Consider the following 22,723-nt stretch of genomic DNA (forward strand, 5'->3'; position numbering starts at 1 on the left):
TCTATCTCTCTTTGGTGTACACCCAGTACCGACATATATTGGTCCTTGCAAGCTATCCAATCCTTTCATATTGATCTGTTTACAAGTGGATAATCAGATTTTTCTAGAATTTACATAAATTTTAAAAGAGAAAAAGACAAAGGGATGAAAGGCAGAATTTACATACATCAAAGAATAAAACGTTTCGGTTTGAGTATCTATCATAGCAAACTTTAAATTTACACCAAAGGGATGAAGGGCGCGAATTTACATACATTGATCAATACCATCAAATCTTTGAGGAAACTGCACATAGCAAACTTTCTTCCCTGATTGTGGGTCCATCATGAAACACATTGCTTCTCTAATGCCTTTGCTATTGTTAATATAGTGATCACAGTCAACATTCAGAAGATAAAGAGCATTTGAGAGTACGGCAGAGACTTGCCTGAACCAATAATAACAAAGAGACAAATTATTAACTCTTGGCAGCATTTTTATAGTTAGAAATATTATTAAACACCCAAAAGCACTAAAACAATAAAAGATACGAGCCTTACCAGAGAATTCATGGCACCAAACATTTTATGGTGTTCAAATTCAGGAAGATTGATAAACTCCATACCCAGATGGATATCAATTTGGATGATGGAACACGTAAAATATGAATACGTGAATTTCAGTTATTAACAAGAGATGAGAAGCATTTAGCAGGTGAGCCAAGAAAAAAAAGACCAACTTTCAACTGTTCTGTTTATTTCCCATATATATTTAGTTTCCCTGGTTAGAGAGGTTAGAGAGATAGAGGTGAGTTAGAGAAAGAAAGAAATAGAGGTTAGAGAGAGAGAGAAATTTAAAGAGAGAGAAATAAATAGAGGGAAGAAGATGAAGATATAGAGTGATAAGGGTAAAAGAGAGAAAAGAGAGAAAAGAGAGAAAAAATAAAAATTGATTTTTTTATTATTATTTATGGGTCCCACTTTATTAATGGCTTGAATGAAAATGATGAGGTGGCACGTTGACCAGGCGTTGACCGGTCATTTTTACCGGCTGTACACCAAAGTGGGAGGTCACCTATAAGGTCGTACATATTAGTGAGACAAATTGAAGGTTGTACACCAAAGTGTGAAATGAGATAAAAATTGTACACCATGAATGAAATTTACCCCCACTTTAACCCTAAAACAAGAGAACTTTCCTTATTTGGGAGGGACTAATGGAAGATTAAATATCGCATTAACCTTGTTTGGGAGTTACTTTTGGAGAATAAATGAAAGTTAAATGCTACTTCCTTTAACCTCAAAACTCTAACTTCTAAATTGGGAGTTAATGGAAGTAACGGAGAATTCATTAAAAAAATTATATCTCCGCAGAGTAAAATTTCTCTTGCCTATTTAAACTTTCAAATAAAATTAAATTTTCATTTTTAACTTTCATTTCCATTAGCTCAGTTAACTCTCACCCCATTAGCCTCCAAACTCCCGATCAAAAAATTATCAATCAACCTTAATTTAAAATTTTCCATTCCATCACTTTGGTTAACCTCATCCATTGACCATTTCCGAAAACTTAGCCTTTGTTTGGAAATTTGGAGGTTACTGAATGTGTGAGTTAAATGAGGTAATGGAAAATAAATAAAAGTGATGGAAATGAAAGTTAAAAATTAATTTTGCTTGTGAGTTTATAAAATGTAAATGTTCGTTTGAAAGTTTAAATATGAAAGGGAAGAAAAGTTAAATTTATTACGCGGAGACAAAAAAAAATTAAAAAACTTTACATTCCTCCAATCAACACCCACTTTAAGTTCCATTAAAAAAAAAAAAAACAACTCTTCCAATATGATGTTTAACCTTCCATCACCCCTTTTTACTTCCCTTAACCCCACCCAGACAAGGGATTAAGGTATAATAAATTCATCATCTTTATGAAATCAATTTCAGATTTCTGTAGTTGAAGAGTTAGGGTCCTATTAATTGAAGATTTTGCACCTCCTTAGCTTTCTAGTTGTAAAACACGTACATGCAGCGAACCAGAGCATAATAATCTGCATCAATCAAAGCACACCTGTTTGTTTCTGCTTCTTTCTCCGCTCTGGTAAGCTTCAAAACTTTTTATTTCAAATTCGTCCTTGCTTGCATATCCTTACCTCATGATGATAGCCGTGAGTATTTCTTGTTTCACTTATACAATGCTTTCGATTGCCAACAATTTGCGATTGAGTTTTTCCGTTGGATTTTTTTTGCTTCCTTTTATTTATTGAGACTGGATTTTACTTGCTTCTGCTCTTTACCTTCCATGGATTCCACACAGTTTCTGTGGGTCCATTCTTCCCCCCAGTGCACTATTTCATCAGTGTTTGGGTTATGTGGGTTGTGCAGGCATATAGAAGCGAGCTGAATTGTGAGTGATAGGTAGGAAACGGATACGCCTCCTGGAGGAGAAATGGTAGCGGGGAACTGTGGGATTATGAAATTTCAATGAATGCAAATCAGGTTAGTGATAGTTTTGATTTTGGAATTGGAATTGGAGAACCTGGTGTGTGACTGATTTCTTTTGTTATTCTAATGGTTTTGAGGATCAATTCCAATTTGATCATCAATCTCAAACTAGTTTCAATTTCTGTTCACTCCTTGATGATTTTGCTGAATACCAAGAAAACCTTATAAATCAGCAATCAGACATGGTTCAAAACCATATTGTTTCATGTGAGAAGGGGGATGTGATGATGGAGGAATTAGGTCTAAATTCTTCTATGGTCCATGACCATGTTTTGACATCTGAGGAGACAATGCTGCAGTTCATGTTAACACCTAACGTGGTCTATGACCATGGTGGAAGGAGTCCTTCATGGCCATGCTGTTTCACATGAGAAAGTTGGTGGAGAATTTCATAGAGAAAATAACTTGGAAGTAACTTGTTTTTTTATGTTGTTCCTGAAAAAATATCATTTTTTAGGTAATCAATCATACAGTTTTTATCCCCATGCCATTTTTCTTTGATGTCTAGATGCATCTTAGAAATCCTTGCAATATTAAGGTAAAAAACACAATTATTAAAGAGAAAAAAATTAAGAAGTATTGGTAAATATACAGAACAAAAGAGCTGGAAGAATATTATTTGTAGTATAATTTGTAGCTTCATTTATGTAATTTGGCAACTCTTAATCCTTTCTCTTTTCAGCTTCATATTTTAATAAATTCTCTTTAGTAATGGTTTTATTCAATTTGACATATTGTGCAAATATATCAATTTTGTTAAAAACTCAATTTATTTCAGCTTTCTTCCTTTTGTAAAAGGAAAGAAAAAGAGTGCACAAGTCTTCCACGAATTAAACCTATGAATAAATCCATCTCGAAATCTGCGAAGCACACATAGAGACAAATATTCCTGAGCAGAAAGCGGAATTTCTTCCACGTCCTTTACATGGAGATAGATCTACACATCAAAGTCTTCTTTCTTTCTCTCACATCTACGGGGCAAATGACATTTCAAAAAGTGTATGCTTGCTTCTTGACTAACTCTCTGGATTAGTCTGATTCTTAACCCTCCCTTATATTTACTTAGTTAATGCCTCAGTTTCTCACTCACTGCACCCGAATTGGTTGTTCAGTTTCTTGCTTTTTTCTCTGTTAGACTGAATTCCATGCACCATATTTCCCTTCAGAAATTTGATGTGTCACCTTGAGGTTTCTAATTTTTCTTATTTATAGGGTCTGTTGTAGATTACAAAACATAGAATACCTCTAATTGTGAATTGTGAATTATAGAGAAGATATTCAGGAAGATTTATCGAATTTTGAGTGATAGAGAGGAAAATGTCTTAAAAACAAGGGAAGCAATTGAGGATTTTCAAACTTATTCCCACGAGGTTACTGGTAGTCTTTAAGTTGGAAATGCAGGAGCAAGTTTAAGTGATATGTTTGGTTATTCAAAATTTGAAATCCAACCTGATGATTTCAAGATTACTTCTTTGTTACATGAATCAGAAAATGATAATGCTTTTATTGAACTCATGGAACAGGAGGATCATCGGCTTCTTGCTTACACATCTCCTCCTGTTCCATGAGTTCTATAAAAGCATTATCATTAAATCTTATTATTTTTTATGATTCTGATCTGACTGATTGTTGGTTTATTTAATCTTTGCTTGCCTGAAGGAAAAATATCAGCTTTTCTTTCTTTCCTTTTACGTTATTTTTGCTCTTTATAACATTTAACATAAGCAAGAAGCTAGTGATCCTCCTGTTCCATGAGTACAATAAAAGCATTATTATTTTCTGACTCATGTAACAAAGAAGTAATCTTGAAATCATCAGGTTAGATTTCCAGTTTTGAATAACCAAACATATCACTTAAAACTAAACATATCACTTAAACTTGCTCCTGCATTTCCAACTTAAAGACTACCAGTAACCTGGTGGGAATAAGTTTGAAAATCCCCAACTGCTTCTCCTGTTTCATTTTGCTCTCTATCACTCAAAATTCAATAAATCTTCCTGAATTTCCTATCTGTTATTCACAATTCACTATTAGAGGTATTCCATACTTTGTATTCTACAACACACACCCCCTATAAATAGGAAAAATTAGAAACCTCAAGATGATACATCAAATTTCTAAAGGAAAATGTGGTGCATGGAATTCAGTCCAACAGAGAAAAAAAAGCAAGAAAATGAACAACCAATTTGGCAATATTAGAATTGTTGTGCAGCGAGTGAGAGAGCGAGGCATTAACTAAGTAAATAAAAGGGAGGGTTAAGAATTAGACTAACCCAGAGAGTTAGTTAAGAAGCAAGCATACACTTTTTGAAATGTCATTTGTCAAATAGCCGTGAGAGAGAAGACTTTGGTGTGTAGATTTATCTGCATGTAAAGGACGTCAAAGAAATTCAGCTTTTTGCTCGGAAATATTCGTCTGTGTGTGTGCTTCACAGATTTCGAGATGGATTTATTCATAAGTTTAATTCTTGGAAGACTTGTGCACTCTATTACTACTAAAGAGAATTTATTAAAATAAGAAGCTGAAAAGAAAAAGGATTAAGAGTTGCCAAATTACGTAAATGAAGCTACAAATTATATTCTTCCAACTCTTTTATTCTGTCTATTTACCAATACTTCTTAAATTTTTTTCTCTTTACTAATTGTGTTTCTTACCTTAATACTGCAAGCATTTATAAGATGCACCTAGGTTTCATTTTTACATAAATTTACTAATAATTGGACAATGTGGTACCTATAACATGTAAACTATTCAAAAATAATAACTTGATATAGTTTGACCAAATCTTTAATTGTAAATATGGAACCGACTTCAATTGATATACGAAAAATCTTTTTAGTAAATTTGCTTATTGAGCTGGTAATCAATGTAGGAATCTCTCCTTGGCGGAACTTTCTTGCTGCTGACGATGACTCAAACTCCCTTGCAGAATTGAAGGGAAGTTGCTTTCGTGCTTCTCTCGAGACTCCAGCAATCTAAAAGTCTAGATATCAAAATGTAAAATAGAGATTATATGTTTTTCTCTTCTATATTGGCTTAATACATATTTACACCCTTGAACTTGGCACGTTTTGCCTATTGGCACCCTGAACTTTTAAAATAACCTATCACACATCTATAGTTGGCTTTAAAAACCTATTGCACACCTATAGTTGGCTTTAAAAATCTATTACACACCTATAGTTGGCTCATTCGGACCTCTTACACACAAAATCGTTGATCTTTTGTCTTTAACGAACGAGGTGGTATACGTGTTATAGAAAAAAAAGAAAAGTGTGGGAGTTCGTTCGGTATGCCACCTCATCCGTCAAAGACGAAAAATCAACGATTTTGTGTGTAGGAGGTCCGAATGAGCCAACTATAGGTGTGTGATAGGTTTTTAAAGCCAACTATAGGTGTGCGATAGGTTATTTTAAAAGTTCAGGGTGCCATTAGGCAAAACTTGCCAAGTTTAGGTGTGTATATATGCATTAAGCCCTTCTATATTCTTTCAAAATCAACTTTGGTACTTGTACCTTTTACCTCACAAAGTGGCAGGTAGGTTGATGATACAATGCAATCTGAAGTTTTCATCCTTTTTCTCTAGTTCCCTTAAGACGTCTTCCTTTTTTTTTTTTTCTTTTGAATTTTCGAAGTGTACAAGCTATTAGCTAAGAATTCTTAGAGTAGGATATAAACTTGTTAGAAATTTGGAAATAGTGTTTTCATATATTTTTGGAAATTCCTTATATCACATTTATTCGACTGGAATCTTAGTTGATTGTCTGTGGATTTAAGTTCTCATCATATTTTCTGATGCGGTATGAATTAAAAACATATAAATATCTATAAGCAGTGATATATTCAGGATTCACTAGAATGCCAAGGGGAATGTTATGTCAACACCAACTCAAACACATGTCGCCACATGGCAACCGTGATAATTAAAAATGAATTAATTTTCTAAATATCTTAGTAATTTGTATTTCGGTAATTAGTATTGGTGGTCACAAAAATTTGGATAATATTCTTAAAAGGTCATAAAAATTTAATTTGTCTTAATAAACTCACTAAAGTTTGTTTTTGTCCCAATAAAATCATTTTGAATGTTTTTCGATCATTTTTTTCGTCAGAGTTTATTACATGACATCTAATTACATGTTTCAATACCAAATAACATAATAAAAAAAATTAACCACAAATTAACTCAAACAAATAAGTGGATTACTATACCTAGCCCTTAATTCCCACACTTAGCCTCCGGAATAGATCGAAATACCCTTTGGTCAAATTTAAAAATTCTCAAATCCTCTCAAACACCCTAAACTCTCTTGGATCAAATCCGGACTAATTTATCAATGAAAACATGGATCGGGGGAGGGGCGGAAAAGGAAAAGGACTAATGGTACGAATTTCTATTTGATTTTGTTGATTTTTGGACGTTTTTTTAATCAAATTTGGATTATTGGGGATTTCGAAATCGCGAGGTGGGGCGTGAGGCCATCACGCCGTCACCTCTGGTGCGGCGTATGAACATCACGCCGCACCACAGGTGACGCCGTGATAGCCTCACGCCTCACTACAGGCGACGGCGTGATGTTCATAATTTTTATATTGTTAATTTTATTTTGTTTAATTTAGTTTAGTTAAATTTTTATTTTGTTAATTTTAGTTGAATAATATGGTCAATATGTGTATATGGAGAGGAAGAGTGTAGCAGGGAAATCTATCTCGTCAGCAGCTAGGCAGCTAGATATGGATGAGGAGGATACACCACGTCATACGAGAAGGCGTGGTATTGATATATCAGGTCGTAGACGGAGAGGGGTTGCGACGTAACAGGTGCGGGCGGCTGAAATAGAGCAGCTTGTGTTGGATCAGCCCGAGTTTGAGGGAGAGGATGCGAATGATTCAGGAGACCGAGATCCTGGTATTGACGTTGCCGATGAGTATTTTCAGGAGTTAGCCGAGGCGCAGCGACGGCCGAGATCTGATGGTGATGATAATGGTGATGATGATGTGCAGCCGACCCAGGGCTCGAGCAGACAATGCAGGGGTGATCGTTTTGCTAGTACGTGTATTATTTATAGTTTAGTATTATTTATAATTTTAGTATTATTTAAAATTTTAGTATTATTTATAGTATAGTATTATTTATAATTTTAGTATTATTTATAATTTTAGTATAGTTTAGTATTATTTATAATTTTAGTATTATTTATAGTATAGTATTATTTAAAATTTAGTATTATTTTTAGTATAGTTTAGTATTATTTATAATTTTAGTATTATTTATAATTGAGTATTATTTTTTAGTATAGTTTAGTATTATTTATAATTTTAGTATTATTTATAACTGAGTATTATTTTTAGTATAGTTTAGTATTATTTAAATTTAATATTATTTATTTCAGGGACTAGAAAACGGTCCAAAGCTACTAAGGACCGTAGCTGGATTGTTTCTGAGCCGGTGGATGGTAGCCCCAGTGATGGTTCCGTGATTCCTAGTTTTCTAGGACACGTTGCCTCACGGATGTTAGGAGGTGATCTTCGATCGTATCTTACGTGCTACAACAGATCATTAGCATGTACCACATTGGAGCGATGGTATCAGCGTGCGACACCCAATGTAAGAATAATTTAGTCAATAAATTATTTTACTTGTTATTTTTAACCCTAACCCTAAAAAACATTCAGTAATTGTATATGTGTCATGTTTACAGCTACGGGATATGGTCAAGAGGACTGGGTTGTCTCACCTCCCATCCATCATGTTCAAGAACCTAGATGCGCCTCTGATATCTGCGTTCATGGAGCGGTGGCAGCCCGATACGAACTCCTTCCACATGTCGTTCGGGGAGATGACTATTCTTCTGCACGATGTATGGCAGATTCTACGTATTCCGGTGCATGGTCAGATGATCTCCGATGCATGCAGTGCTGAGCGGCTACAGGCCATGTGTATGATGATGTTCGAGGTCAGTCGGGAGGACGGGACTCGAGCCACAGCGTGGATATGGCTTCTGTTAGGATCCACCTTGTTTGTCGACAAGAGTGGCGATAGGATCAGTTCGTCCCATCTCCAGGAGGTTCACGGCGGTGTCAGAGGGGTAGTTGGACTTTCTTGGGGGTCTGCTACACTTGCCACTTTATATCGGCAGCTGGGGATAGCGAGTAGAGGAGAGTGCTCGGGTATTTATGGATGTTTAACCCTCCTCTAAACGTGGATATATGAGTATTTTCCGGTGTTTCGGCCCCATCGACTACCACTCAAGATCCCAAATGATTCTCCCCGGGCGTGCAGATGGGAGGTCGGGATTCCAGGCAGGAAGGCCGCCCATCTTGAGACCATTCGTGCACAGTTGGATCGCATGACGGCAGCCGAAGTATTATTTATAGTTTAGTATTATTTTATATTTAGTACTCACTCCGTTCCACAATACATGTCTTTCTAGAGAAGTTTTTTTGTTCCACAATACATAATATTTTGCTTCAATCTATGCACATTAATTTACTTTTACCAAATATACCCCTATTTAAATTAACTTTTTGCTTTGGGAATAGATAAAGTTACTAGTGGATACAATTAATACAAAGGGTAACAAAGTCTTTTACTTAAAATTAATTGCATTTCTTAATTAGTGTGTATTAACCTTAAAAGACATGTATTGTGGAACAGAGTGAGTATTATTTATAATTTTAGTATTATTTATAGTATAGTATTATTTAAATTTTAGTATTATTTTTAGTATAGTATTATTTATAGTTTAGTTTTATTTAAAATTTTAGTATTATTTATAGTATAGTATTATTTAAAATTTAGCATTATTTTTAGTATAGTATTATTTTATATTTAGTATTATTTATAATTTTAGTATTATTTATAATTTTATAAATTATTTTTAGTATAGTTTAGTATTATTTATAATTTTAGTATTATTTATAGTTGAGTATTATTTTTTGCAGATGACGTGGTTGCTTTATGGTCCAGTCGCTGATGACGATCAGTTACGAGTGTCCTACGCCGATTGGATACGGTGTAGAGACATTGTTGAGCCGTATATGCCCGATCGAGTCCTACGTCAGGTCGGTTATGTTCAGCGTATCCTGACTGAGCATATTAGACCTGATACTGCATTCCGGCCATGGAAGTCTCTATCGTACAGACTCGCGCATTCATCTGTTACAGTTGATGATACTTGACGGAGATTTCCATCGACTTGTGGCGTTGATCGGAGGAGATGCCAACCAATTGTAGTCGATCCCACTGCTTGTGATGCGGGGTACATGGAGTAGTACAGACGATATTCACATCCTCATCCGCTTCATGCCCCTCGAGATGCGCCGGTCCACCATGCTCGCTCCAACAGCGAATATGTAATTTTATTATTTTTTTATTTATTATTGGTTTATATATGTTTGTTTTCTAATATTTAATTTTCTATAGTAGGTTGGTCGTTTGGCACTTATCACTGAGCGGGCGCTCGCCGGACGAAATGATGAGGATGCTCCACTTATTAGGACTGATATGGAGCAGTTTATGGACGAGTGGCGCCGGGCGAAATGCTATATATTGTAATATACTAGAACTTATTGTTTCTAACACATTTTAACACATATATAATATTTTGTGTATATTAATTAATTGTAATGTTAATGTTGTATATTTAAAACTAAAAGGTCAATAACTATAATCCACAATAAACCGTCTAATCCGCAAGCTTTGAAACATAATTTTTTTCCTTATCTGACACGCGGACGTGTGGCTATCATGTCTCGCCACAAGGTGGGGCGTGATTCCCTCACGCCCGCATGTCGAAAGAGTAAAAAAAATTATGTTTCCCCACCAACACCCGAAAGGGTATTTTCATCCTTTCACGGGACTAGGGTGGAAAATAGAGGCTATTTTTAACAACACCCATAAATAAAGATTGTCAATTAAAAATTTAACCACAAATTAACCTACGTAACATATCGATTATCAATTAAAATATGTAGTTATATTTTTTTAATATATCAAGTGGTGCCGATGTGATATTAAGATTCCGAGAAAACAGCAAACTTAAAATAATTTTATTGAAATAAATTAAACTTTTATCACATTTTGAATTGATTATACAAACAGATCAAATTCCTCTTTATTTATTTTTTTTAATTGACACTTGACAACATATGTCAAATATTGAGGTGATGTTAACAATCACGAGACAAATTATCGATGATCCAAATCATTGGAGCCCGCCATAGTTTGATTTGGAGCCCATCAGAGCCGTCATCGTAACTTTACTGAAACAAATTTATTAATTAGGTACAATACAAAACAATGAAAACACATGTACACAAAACCCCAGCATAGAAACCTTTTTTACCCAATCAATTTATTTAAATATGATCATAGAAGATGAAGTTTTTAGCTTAAATTATGAAAAAATTATCATACATGGCAATTAAGGATGGACAAAAGTACAATACATAAAAAGGACCCACTAAATTGTGTTATCGATTTTCCTAAAGTTGAGTTGCTTATTTTTCAGGAAAACAGAATGTCAACTCCAATTCAACTTTGTTAATTTCAGAATAATTACTTTCTAAAACAAATAATAACAATCCTGCCTTTTCTTCTTAAATGTCAAAACAACTCTGGTACGTAGATAGCATTGAACAAGTTAAAAAGATAAAAATATTTTTCTTCAATGTAAACAAAAAAATAGTACTACAAAACAAAGAAATTGGAATAACAAAACGTAATTGCAATGAAACTGAAAACTACCATTTTTTCCTAACCTCGAATCAAATGCATAGAAAAATATAACAGGCTGTGATGCATTTAGCATATAATCTAAAAGTCTTTAATACAGCATAATAAGATCAGCTTATAAGAACTTTACCAAATGCCAAAAAAAAAAATGTGAATTGTGGAACCAAGAGGGCTTTCCTTACTCTTCGTGTGCAGTGTTCTCCATGCGTTCGTTGTTAAAGAAGCGAAAGCATTGTCTTCTAATCAATTTTTACTGATGAGAAAAGGTAATGCACAAAGTAGAAGGACACGAGGAACCCAATGGTGCCGGTTGACAGCATGATTGCAATTGCCATCAGCAGGGAGTAGCCGAGATAGAGTACGGCTGACACAGGTCCGCTCAAACTCTGCAGATCGAAAACCAAATAATTGATGGAATACAAGAACACATAGAGAGCAACTGAGCCGGAGGCGAAGAATGCCTTCCACCACCACCGCCAGTCCTCCACACAGAGGTGCATGTAGGTTAGGACCACTGAGACTTCAGCACAAACCACCACCAATAGCAGAAGCACTATAAGCAAGAAACCAAAGACATAATAAAAGCGTCCGAGCCAGATGCTTGAAAGGATGAAGAACAGCTCGATGAAAAGGGTTCCAAATGGAAGAGTTCCAGCACCAAGAACAAGAAGCCATGATGGATATTTTCGTGCAGGAATTTCCCTAGGGATCTGGTTAGTTCGGACAGGAAACTGAATTTCCTCAGCGCGCGTCCCGAAGAAACCTCCCAAGAGGGTGAGTGGCACAGATATGCAGAACCAGAGAGCCAGAAGTACAAAATACAAGGAAATTGGAATAGCACCAGTACTCTTGCTTCCCCACAGAATAAAGTTCAGCACCGTGAGTATAACAAAGGCGATTCCAGGGAAGAAACATGCAGCTGACCAGGAAACAGACCTCCACCCTTCGGAAGTCCCCTTCATTGTTCTCCACAAACGTACAGCAACATATCCTGCAGCAATGCCCAAGAAAAGATAAAGAATTATCATTCCTGTGAGCAGCATTCCTCGTGAAGCTGGTGACATGAACCCAAGGGCTGCAAAAACAATAGTAACAACTGCCATCCCTGTAATCTGAACTCCATCCCCAACCATAACACAAAGAAGCTTTGAGCATTCTGGCTCTCTAAACACGTCACCTACAACAAGCTTCCACCCTGAAAGCTCCTCATTCATCTGTGCCTGAGCTTCTTTGTCCAATTCCTCGTATCTAGTCAGATCTCTTCTCACAGTCCTTAAAAATATGACAAAAACAATACCAGCAAGGAAAAAGATCACCATAAGGGAATTTAGGATTGAAAACCAGTGCACACGAGCACCTTCCATTTTCAAATAAGCATCCCAACGCGATGGCCATCTAATATCACTTTTCACAAATTCAACCTCATAAGTGAAAGAAACCCTCTCTTGTTCCCTTATGATTTGAGACTTGTCAAGTTCCATGGGGCAGTTGACTTTTGCAATAGTATCATATATATGAAGTTTTGACATTGCTTCAGGATCGTATTTAACACTGCATGGAACAACCTCAAAACCAACTATCTCAAATCCAGATGCTTTCTTCTTATCAGCTTCGGATATCACACCCATACCTTCTTCCCCAGTGCCAATTATCTGCACACCACTCCCTTCATACTCATGAACCAAGACTGTGAACTTAAGATGGTTAATGATGTAGTCATCATTGCTGTTCTGTGGTGTATACCCAACCGGGAACCCAGTCCATTGAATGTTAATTCCATTTTGTTTTGCATACCTCATGGCAGGCAAATTATCCAAAATCATATTCACTTGATACAGATCACGAGTTCTCTGCTTCAAAAGCTTTACCTCATGTTCACTCAATGGTGGAGTAGTACATAGGAAAAGAGACTCGTTCGTATTCATTTTAAATCGATAGGGGGAGTTATCAATCTGATCTCCCATGAGGAGCTCCCCGAGATTTTCGGCACTATTCTTTATACCACCTGGTGGCTTGCAATAAGGGAGGGTGTAGTAGCCATAGGGAAGCTCCGTTTCGATAGAAGTTAAAGAGTTGACTTTAGCTATAATTGGTTCACCAGTTGAATATGTGTGCATATAGCTACCTGGGAGATAAAACGCATTGCAAGAATGTGCAAAGAGAACTACCAAAATGGAAGCCCAGTAAATTTTGGGCATCCTCATTTTCAATATCAGTGAGAAAGCCACCGAACTCAGCAGATCCTTGAATCAGTGCTGGATCTAAGTTAACCTACAAGCAAATTAACCCACAAATCCATAAGTGGAACTTACTCCACCACTCTTGGCGAATCAATTTGTACTAATCCAAAAAATTATTAATATACACAATTAAACGAACAATCATTTGCTACTATATCCCCCACCCACAGGAAAAATAGCATTCAACTCCCAGTCCATAGATCCATTACCAGAAATGAAACAAAATTTCCTGTGAACTGCAAATTAATCAAGCAATCAACACCTACATACAATCAAACCGTATTCAGCCACAATATCAGATCAGAAAACTACGCACGAAAAAAATTCGAAGACCAACATAAAAAAAACGACATGCACAATCGAAAACCCACCGCAGTAGATCTAATAGCGAAGCAAAATCCACGAATACAAGCACAGAAAGAAAAAAGAGTTCCAATATGAATCAAATAAAAGAAAATCTAGAGGAAAAAAAACAGAACAAAATTGCGAGATTTGAAGAAAGTAATCGAACCAGATCTGAAGAAACGACGCAGAGTTATAGTGAAAACCGATCTGATCTCGAATAGCGTGAAGATAAAGCAGAAACGTCTGTTGATGTGTGGATGTCGCAGGAAATTCTGGTATTTCTAGAGAGGAGAGGAGAGAAATGCAAAAAATGGGTATAACGAAGAAATATTAGGCTTTATATGGTGAGAAGTAATTAAAGAATAATTATAGTAAAGTAATTAGGATGATTACAGTTTGATTTTTTAATTGTTTTGATTTTTCATTTTTTTTCTGAGAGACATTTAGCGTGCTAACCGGACTTAACCTTACTTTGGTTAAGTTGACCACTCATGGTCAGTTAGTTATTCTTCTTTTTCCTCTTCATCTTATTATTAAAATTTTACTATTAATGGAATATAAAAATAATTATAGAATGGATTTTTTCCTATATTTACTTATGTTATCATCATTAAACTATTCCATTCATTTCGTAAAAGAAAAAAAAAACTATTCCATTCATAATAATTTTATGTCTTTTTTTTATAACAACTATAATTTTATGTTTTAATATTATTTGATGTAGTTGAATTTTAAAAGTCTGCTTGTTAACATGTGATTGCAAATAAACAAGATCAAAAGGGGTAGTTGTCCGGTTAACCCAGCTCTAATGTCTAAGTCAGTTTATGAGAGGACTGGAGGATGATCACAATCAGTAAACAAAAGTTGTAATATAAGATTAATGGAATGAATGAAGTTGTGTACCTTGAGCTGAGCTTAGCTTTATTTAAACTGTCACCGAGCTGTAGAAGACGGTTATGGGTTAAGGAGCTGGACGTGCTACGTGTCACCTGTTGATAGTTGAACATGTGTCTAGATATTGGGATCGGATATTCTTTAAGCCTACTAAACCTGTGATTATCGGGATCGGGCGTGATCATGGTAACGAATTAATCCTTGACTGGATCTAGTGAAACTTCTCGAATTAAGGTTTCTAATACGCAGTCGTACTGCTCTATTTCACTAAGGAGGCACCACATGGTCTCTTTCTCGGGTCTTTTTAAGTGCCACGTGGCGAGTATATATTTGTCTGGTATCAGATGCACCCGTTCTAATTTATTGTTTTTTAGGATGAGAATGTATTGGCTTTAAGAAGCGTTATACTTGTTGATTCCTGATAAGTTGAAAGAGTAGGGTTGATCTTTGATAATTTTTTATTTTTTGAGAAATTGGGGACTCATAAAAAGGTTATGTGAGCTCCTGACGGTTGATTTCTCCTTTGTCTAGTGCTCATAAATGCAACTGTGTGTCACGACCCGAACCTAGCCATGACTGGCGCATAAATTAAGGTTGCCTTGACCTATGCTAGCCTCGAATTCAACTTACAAAATAATACTTATTTAACTGATAATGCCTTCTACCATGATGACACCGCTTAAACTATAAAAGAATATATACTACAAAATATCCAAAAGTTTCCAAATATGTGCAATAACAATATCTAACTAACAATATCTAACTAACAATATCCTCCTTCAATATCGAACCCAAATATTTGTCCAGTTATAGAGATCTTAATCTGAAAAAGGTAAAGTCAACGTGGTATGAGATTTCTGTCTATACGAGCGAAAATCTCAGTGAGTGATAATCATAACACACAACAGACAAGGAACAGACAGACATACAAATAGGTTTTTAAATTTGTTTTTAGAATTTATCAAACATGATAGTGCATAGAAATCAAATAATATTGCGATATCTACTCAAATCAAGTAAATCAAATAATAATAATTAAATTACAAAAATTATCAAAACCACGGTACAGTAACATCTGGGTAATTATAATCCACATCACCAAAGGCCAGATAACAACAGATATAGAAGTGCTACCAGATGCAAATACAGAATGTCTTCACCGACCTTATGCATGGTTCTAATGCAAATGCAACTGACACGGAGATAGATAAATACACAAATAACATAAGAACAAATAATGTAGCCCTAATATGAAGGTCGGTGAGAGACTAGATAACAAATACAAATATAGTGAGCATGTGTACCGGTTTCAAAATGTATAAGTTGTTTCACAAATTTGTCAAATAACATAAATATCCAGATGACAGAATTCAAATTCAGATTTTCAATACAAACGATGTAACAGATAAAACAATCGATTAAACGTAACAGAATATAACCTCAATAGACTCCTTTAATTTCTAAAACAAATATATCAAACAAACTGAAATATAAAGAGCATGTTCCCAGAAACCTACGCTCTAATGTATAGAATATTTGACAAAATTCATTTGAGTTAAAGTAAGTTTTTATCAAATTGTTTGAAACAAATATTATTTAGATTAATATCATGTTCATGAAAAATTCATCAAAGCAGTGTTAAAACAAAATAGAAATTAAAGTTGAGATTCGAATAGAAATACATTTACCAAAAGGCATTTTCATGAAATGAGAATTTCAAAAGCATTGAAATACATTTTTAACAAAATACTAATCTTATCAAACAGTTTTAATGCTAGAGATTTCAAAATCAAGTAAAATAGAGTGTCATGAACCATAATTACCACTCAGTTGCTACTTCGACTAAATCTTGATCCATAACTTAGATATCAATCTTCTCATCCATCCAACGACTGTTAAATTTTCTATTTGATAAACGAATCCAACTAAATTACTCTAAAATTATCTCTAATATACTTAATCGAATTTCACACTACCGAACATGGAATCAAATTAGAATGTTGGGAAATTGAATGAATTTTAGTTTATATATGGTATAATAGCATCCATATGTATAAAATGCTCAAACTTGAATTTCTTAAAAAAACATAGTAATCAAAAGATCTATTAGGGAAAAGAAAACAAAAACTTCAATATATATACATATATATTTCTAGATGTGAAATATGAATATTTGGAAGAAAAAAAACCAACAGAAGGAACTATATAAATTAAATTCTAGAAGTTACAGTAATTGTTTCCACCAAAAGAGAAAACCACAAAACTTTTGATAAAAGCAAATCAATTTTATTTCTTTATAACTCAACCATCATCTTTAGGTCTAGATCACAATCATCCTGAAACTGTCGTGTGCTTCTTCTTCTTCTTCCGTAATCTGAACTTCGGAGGCAATGAGTGTACTCGAAAAAGAACTATTTAAGTGAGTCGTTGCTGATGTTTGTTCCATACTCACTGCACCAATTTGATGTGGTCGAACCTTGAAAGTCCACTTTTCAACCTGCGATTCCACACAAACAAGGTCAAAAGGGGGTTGCTGTCCGAGTAGCCTACTTTGATGCCTAGGTTAGTTTATGAAAGGACTGGAGGGTGATCATAATTAGTAAACAGAAGATGTAATATAAGCTTAATAGAATGAATGAAGTTTTATACCTTGAGATAAGCTTACTCTATTTATATTATGATCGGGCTGTAAAAAACGGTTATAGGTTAAAGAGGGGGGTGCTACGTGTCACCTATTAATAGGTGAATGTGTGTCCAGATATCGGGCCCTGATATTCTTTAAGCCTACTATGCGCGTGATTCGCAGGATAGAGCGTGATTATAGGAACGATTGGATCCTTAACTGGGTCTAGTGAGACTTCCCGAATCAAGGTTTCTAATACGCATTTGTACTGCTCTATTTCACTAAGGAGCCACCACAATATAAATAGATTAATCTCATCCCAAGGTATATCACTTCATTCATTCATTCGACTTATATTACAACTTTGATTTACTACTGTGTTCATCCTCAAATCTTACCTCAAACTGATTTAGGCATTAGAGCGGGTTAGCCGGACATTGCCTCCCCCTTTTTTACCCTTAGTTTTGTGCAGTTATAGGTTTCCATGCAGAATTTCAAGATTCAACCACATCAACTGTCATTAAGGACGACCTCTTTATCAATGTGATATAAACAATGCTTTCCTACACAGAGAGCTTAATGAGGAGGTTTACATGCAGCCACCTCTAAGCATGATCTTATCTCAACTTAATTTAGTATGTAAATTACAAAAATCATTATATGGCTTAAGATAGGCAAGTAGACATGTGTTTCTCGTTTGTTATTAGTTTTATTTGAACATGGTTATATGCAGTGTGAATATGGTCATTCATTGTTGATGATGCCATCTTGATTGGAAATTATTTGTTAGAAATTAATGATGTTAAAGCTTATGTGGATGCTGAACAAGTGTAGGGATCAGTATTTCTCATAGAAAGTATGCCATGGAATTACTGGAAGATGTAGACTTGTTAGTTGCCAAAGTATCAGCCACTCTTATGGATTCAACTCTGCGCTTATCAAAGGACCAAGGAATTCCACTACATGATCCACCTATGTATAGAAGGCTTATCGGAAGATTGATTTACTTAACCAACATAATGCAAGATATCAGTTTTTCAGTCAATACATTGGGCCAATTTTTATCTAAGCCAACAAACATACATCTTAAAACAGTAGGAGAATTCTAGATTATATTAAAGGCGATGCAGGAAATGACATCTTTTATTCCTCAAAATCATAATTAGCATTGAAAACCTTCATAGATGCATATTGGACTACTTGTATTGATACCATGATGTTCATTTCTATCTTTTATGTGTTTTTAGGGCACTCTCTAATATCATGGTAAAGCAAGAACCAAGAAACAATTTCTAAAACCTTTATAGAGGCAGAATACATATCTATAGCAATAAAAGTTAAATGCCTTTCTTATATCTTCAAGCCTCGCAAATCACTCATAAACATTGTTCCACTATTTTGTGATAACCAATCGGTCATTTATCTCACCAACAATCCACTTTCCATGGAAGGACAAAGCACATTGAGTTAGATTATCATTTTCTTCGAGAAAAACACACATCATGATCAATTTCAATAGCAAACTAGTTAGTTGATATCTTAACAAAAGCTTTATCACGAAAGTTCTTCCAATCTTTTTCTTACCAAACTAGGAGTTCTAACTATACACACTCTAGCTTGAGGGGGGCAATATAATTATAAAAGGTAGAATTAGTTGAGGGATATTTTAATACTTTAACTTTATATTGTCGATTGCATATATATATTGGATAGTTAGGGTATGATTAAGTAACTTTTGTATTCTTTCTCATTCTCTATAATATTTTTCTTTCTTCTTTCAATCTTTATTCCATTGATTCAAGATTACATTTTATATATATATATATATATATATATATATATTAAAAAAGATTTTTTTACATAAAATATAAAATTTTAATAGAGAAATTTTAAGAGTAAAATAATAATTTAATATTCCGTTGGTTCGATAAATAGCTTCACATAAAAAAAATAGAGAGAGTGTACATAATTATCCGTTTCAAGGGTAATTAGCATCAACGATATAAAAGTTTGGATAATATCTTCAAAGGTCACAAAAGTTGAATTTGTCTCAATAAAATTACTTAAATTTGATTTTGTCTCAATAAAATCACTTTGGGCATTTTTCGATCATATTCTCATCTGAGTTGCTGATGTGTCATCTTTTTTTTTTTTTTTTGATAAGAAAGGAAAGGAAAAAAAACAAAACCAACAAAAAGCTGATGTGTCATCTAATCATCAAGTAATGTGAAAATAGATGCCATATTTTACTATTAAAAAACAATATCCGAATGTTCAGGTTCCATTTGAATGAATGATGTAAAACGACAAAGAGCTGAAACTTTAGACGAGAATATCTTAGTGTTCAATTTTTATTTCAGATGCTAAAATGTGAATAATATTTTAAAATGAAATGTATATAATAATAGTCATTATCTTCAAAATTATAAATGTTATAAAATATTATCATAGCAACTCCGTTGAGAAGATTATATGTTCAAATGACTTTAATGGAACAAAAATGAATTTAAGTAATTTTATTGAGATAAAAATGGAATTTTTATGACTGTTTATAGACATTGTCCAAATTTTGGTGTCAACTAAATAACTAAAACTATTCATAATTGATCACCATCAAACACAGTAAATCCTGGAATGAATTAGAGTTTTTCAAATTATTTAAATAAAATTTATCACTAAAATGAATTTTAAAATAGGTATATAATGTATCGATAGCTCCATATATATATATATATATATATAGGGGTGAGATCCAGCGTGACAAGGGCTTAAGTTGTGATAAGGAGCTTATTGTGTGACATAACAAAACTACGTAGTTTTGATGATAATTAAAAAAGGCAAGGTGACAAATTGGTAAATAAAATGAAAGAGGGGATAGAGAAAATTGTTTTATTTCTTTTCTTTAAAATACATTTTTCCGACATCTCTAACATCGTTTTTTGAAATTTTTTATACTATTAGACTCGTCTAAATTAGACAGTCATTTTAAGATCCCCGAAGCTCAAGTAAAAAAATTTCCGGTGAACGGAATCCGGGTGGGCGTTTTCCGGCGAAAAAAAAAGTACCCAGAAAAATCTCAAAACATTCCAGAAAATGTAAAATATTATTCTAAGAAACTTTAATTCTTGGGTCGAAATAGGATTTCTTACGGTTTAGTCCCAATAAAAATTTTTCCTTAATTTTATCCATTTTACACGCTTCAACAATTTGTTGAGACTATACCGTAAGAAATACCGCTTCGACCCAAGAATTAAAGTTTCTTAGAATAATGTTTTACATTTTCTGAAAGTTTTTGAGAATTTTTTGGGCACTTTGTTTCTCGCCAGAAAACGCCCACCCAGATTCCGTTCACCGGAATTTTTTTTACTTGAGCTTCAGGGATCTTAAAATGACCGTCTAAGTTAGACGAGTCTAATAGTATAAAATTTTTCGAAAAACAAGGTTAGAAATATCGGGAAAATGTATTTTAAAGAAAAGAAATAAACATTTTTCTGTTGGAACAATACAAGTATTATGTTAGAACAAATGGTACACTGATTTGGAACAATGTAAGTAGGACAAAAAACGTACCCAGAAAATTATCAAAAAATTCGAAAACATGTAAAACATCATTTTAAGAAACTTTAATTCTTGGCTCAAAGCGAAATTCCTTACAGTTTTGACCCAATAAATTGTTGAAGCATGTAAAATGGATAAAATTAAGGAACAAGTTTTATTGGGACTAAACCGTAAGAAATCCCGCTTCGACCCAAGAATTAAAGTTTCTTAGAATAATGTTTTACATTTTTTGGAATTTTTTTAGAATTTTCTGGGCACTTTTTTTCTTGCCAGAAAACGCCCACTCGGATTCCGTTCACCGGATTTTTTTTTACTTGAGCTTCAGGGATCTTAAAATGACTGTCTAATTTAGACGAGTCTAATAGTATAAAATTTTTTGAAAAACGAGGTTAGAAATGTCAGAAAAATGTATTTTAAAGAAAAGAAATAAAACAATTTTCTGTTGGAACAATATAAGTATTATGTTGGAACAAATAGTACATTGATTTGGAACAACGTAAGTAGGACAAAAAATGTGTCCAGAAAATTATCAAAAAATTCCAAAACATGTAAAACATTATTTTAAGAAACTTTAATTCTTGGCTCAAAGCGAGATTCCTTACAGTTTTTACCCAACAAATTGTTGAAGCATGTAAAATGGATAAAATTAAGGAAAAAGTTTTATTGGGACTAAACCATAAGAAATCTCACTTCGACCCAAGAATTAAAGTTTCTTAGAATAATGTTTTACATTTTTTGGAATTTTTTGAGAATTTTCTGGACACTTTGTTTCTTGCCAGAAAACGTCCACCCGGATTCCGTTCACCGGAATTTTTTTTACTTGAGCTTTATGGATCTTAAAATTACCGTTTAATTAAGACGGGTCCAACGGTATAAAATTTTTTGAAAAACGAGGTTGGAAAAGTTGGAAAAATACATTTTAAAGAAAAAAAATAAAACAATTTTCTTTTTTCTTTTATTTACAAATTTGCCACCTTCTTTTGGTTAATTATAAAATTGATTATTGTCACACAATAAGGCTTGTCGCACACCTGATCTCTCATATATATATATTTCATAATTTTATTTTCTTTGAAGCAAAATTCATAATTTTGTTGGAGTTGGCTTATTTGCTACTTCAAACTTTCGCAATCTTAAGTTACATAAAAAAAAAAGTTCTTTCATAAATAAATAATATTAAAAGAAATTCTTACAAAAAAAAAAAAAAAAAGAGTCTTTGGCGTTTATTTGAAGGAAAGTTCAGTAAATGAAGTGATGTTTGGGTTTCAGCTCTCACAATATCAAAAGTTTATTTTTTACCTTTCCATGATTTTGACTTGAATTTTTAATATCTAATTTATGTTAATTAAGCTTTTTAAACTTATTAACTACAAATATGAACTAGCTCCAACTTGAGTTGTGACACTTAAAGAAGTAACTAACATGGGTATGTTAATGATGATAATTTTCAGACCATAAGAGCATCTCCAATAGAGGGTGTCCAAAAGAGTGTCAGCTGATGTGGCATTAGATTTGAAAACTTTTAAAGGGTGCCCACTATTGGAGTGATTGTGGGTGCCAAGGAAAGTTGTCAATTTTTGACAATCTCTTGGCAACCTTGTTTAATTATTTTTTAATATACTCTCATAGAAATAATAAATCTGGAACATTTTATTTATAATAAAATAATAATTTATAAGATTATAGTGGCAACTTTTCAAGCAACTTCTATTGGAGCATATTTTAAGTAAAAGTTGCCAAAAATGATGTGGATGAAAGAGACAATAAAATACTATATTTTAATAAGGTTTGACACTTTTTTAGGCACCTCTATTGGAGATGCTCTAAAATATATATAATAGTATTGA

General features: G+C 33.7%; 2 protein-coding genes and 1 long non-coding RNA gene across 4 annotated transcripts; 2 read left to right on the forward strand and 1 right to left on the reverse strand.

The window, feature by feature from the left end:
• Nucleotides 1-1,827: 1,827 nt before the first annotated feature.
• Nucleotides 1,828-6,255, forward strand: LOC136228805 (uncharacterized). Its single transcript, XR_010688850.1, has 3 exons — nucleotides 1,828-2,073; nucleotides 2,358-2,471; nucleotides 5,352-6,255. It is a non-coding gene; the product is annotated as an uncharacterized lncRNA (long non-coding RNA).
• Nucleotides 6,256-7,156: 901 nt separating this feature from the next.
• LOC136229754 (protein MAIN-LIKE 1-like) lies at nucleotides 7,157-9,661 on the forward strand. Its single transcript, XM_066018648.1, has 5 exons — nucleotides 7,157-7,268; nucleotides 7,320-7,529; nucleotides 7,873-8,087; nucleotides 8,182-8,662; nucleotides 9,450-9,661. The coding sequence occupies exons 1-5, from the start codon at nucleotides 7,157-7,159 to the stop codon at nucleotides 9,659-9,661; spliced, it is 1,230 nt and encodes a 409-aa protein (XP_065874720.1).
• Nucleotides 9,662-11,130: 1,469 nt separating this feature from the next.
• LOC136228949 (transmembrane 9 superfamily member 12) lies at nucleotides 11,131-14,123 on the reverse strand. Of its 2 annotated transcripts, XM_066017451.1 has the most exons (3): nucleotides 13,968-14,123; nucleotides 13,666-13,718; nucleotides 11,131-13,487 (listed from the first exon to the last, which is right to left on the reverse strand). In XM_066017451.1, exon 3 carries the CDS (start codon nucleotides 13,418-13,420, stop codon nucleotides 11,456-11,458), a length of 1,965 nt encoding a protein of 654 aa, XP_065873523.1. In that variant the 5' UTR covers nucleotides 13,421-13,487; nucleotides 13,666-13,718; nucleotides 13,968-14,123; the 3' UTR covers nucleotides 11,131-11,455. The 2 variants fall into 2 exon arrangements, with proteins under 2 accessions (XP_065873523.1, XP_065873522.1); XM_066017450.1 differs by lacking the exon at nucleotides 13,666-13,718.
• Between the last annotated feature and the right edge of the window lie 8,600 nt (nucleotides 14,124-22,723).

The sequence above is a fragment of the Euphorbia lathyris genome, chromosome 5, assembly GCF_963576675.1.
Source record: "Euphorbia lathyris chromosome 5, ddEupLath1.1, whole genome shotgun sequence".
NCBI lineage: Eukaryota > Viridiplantae > Streptophyta > Magnoliopsida > Malpighiales > Euphorbiaceae > Euphorbia > Euphorbia lathyris.

Excerpts from the sequence above, each read along its gene's own strand:
- LOC136229754 (XM_066018648.1), top strand. The coding sequence starts at position 7,157 with ATGGAGAGGAAGAGTGTAGCAGGGAAATCTATCTCGTCAGCAGCTAGG. Across the intron at positions 7,269-7,319 it reads GCGTGGTATTGATATATCAG|AGCAGCTTGTGTTGGATCAG; the intron begins GTCGTAGACGGA and ends CGGCTGAAATAG. Across the intron at positions 8,663-9,449 it reads GTGCTCGGGTATTTATGGAT|TCGCTGATGACGATCAGTTA; the intron begins GTTTAACCCTCC and ends TTTATGGTCCAG.
- LOC136228949 (XM_066017450.1), bottom strand. The coding sequence starts at position 13,420 with ATGAGGATGCCCAAAATTTACTGGGCTTCCATTTTGGTAGTTCTCTTT.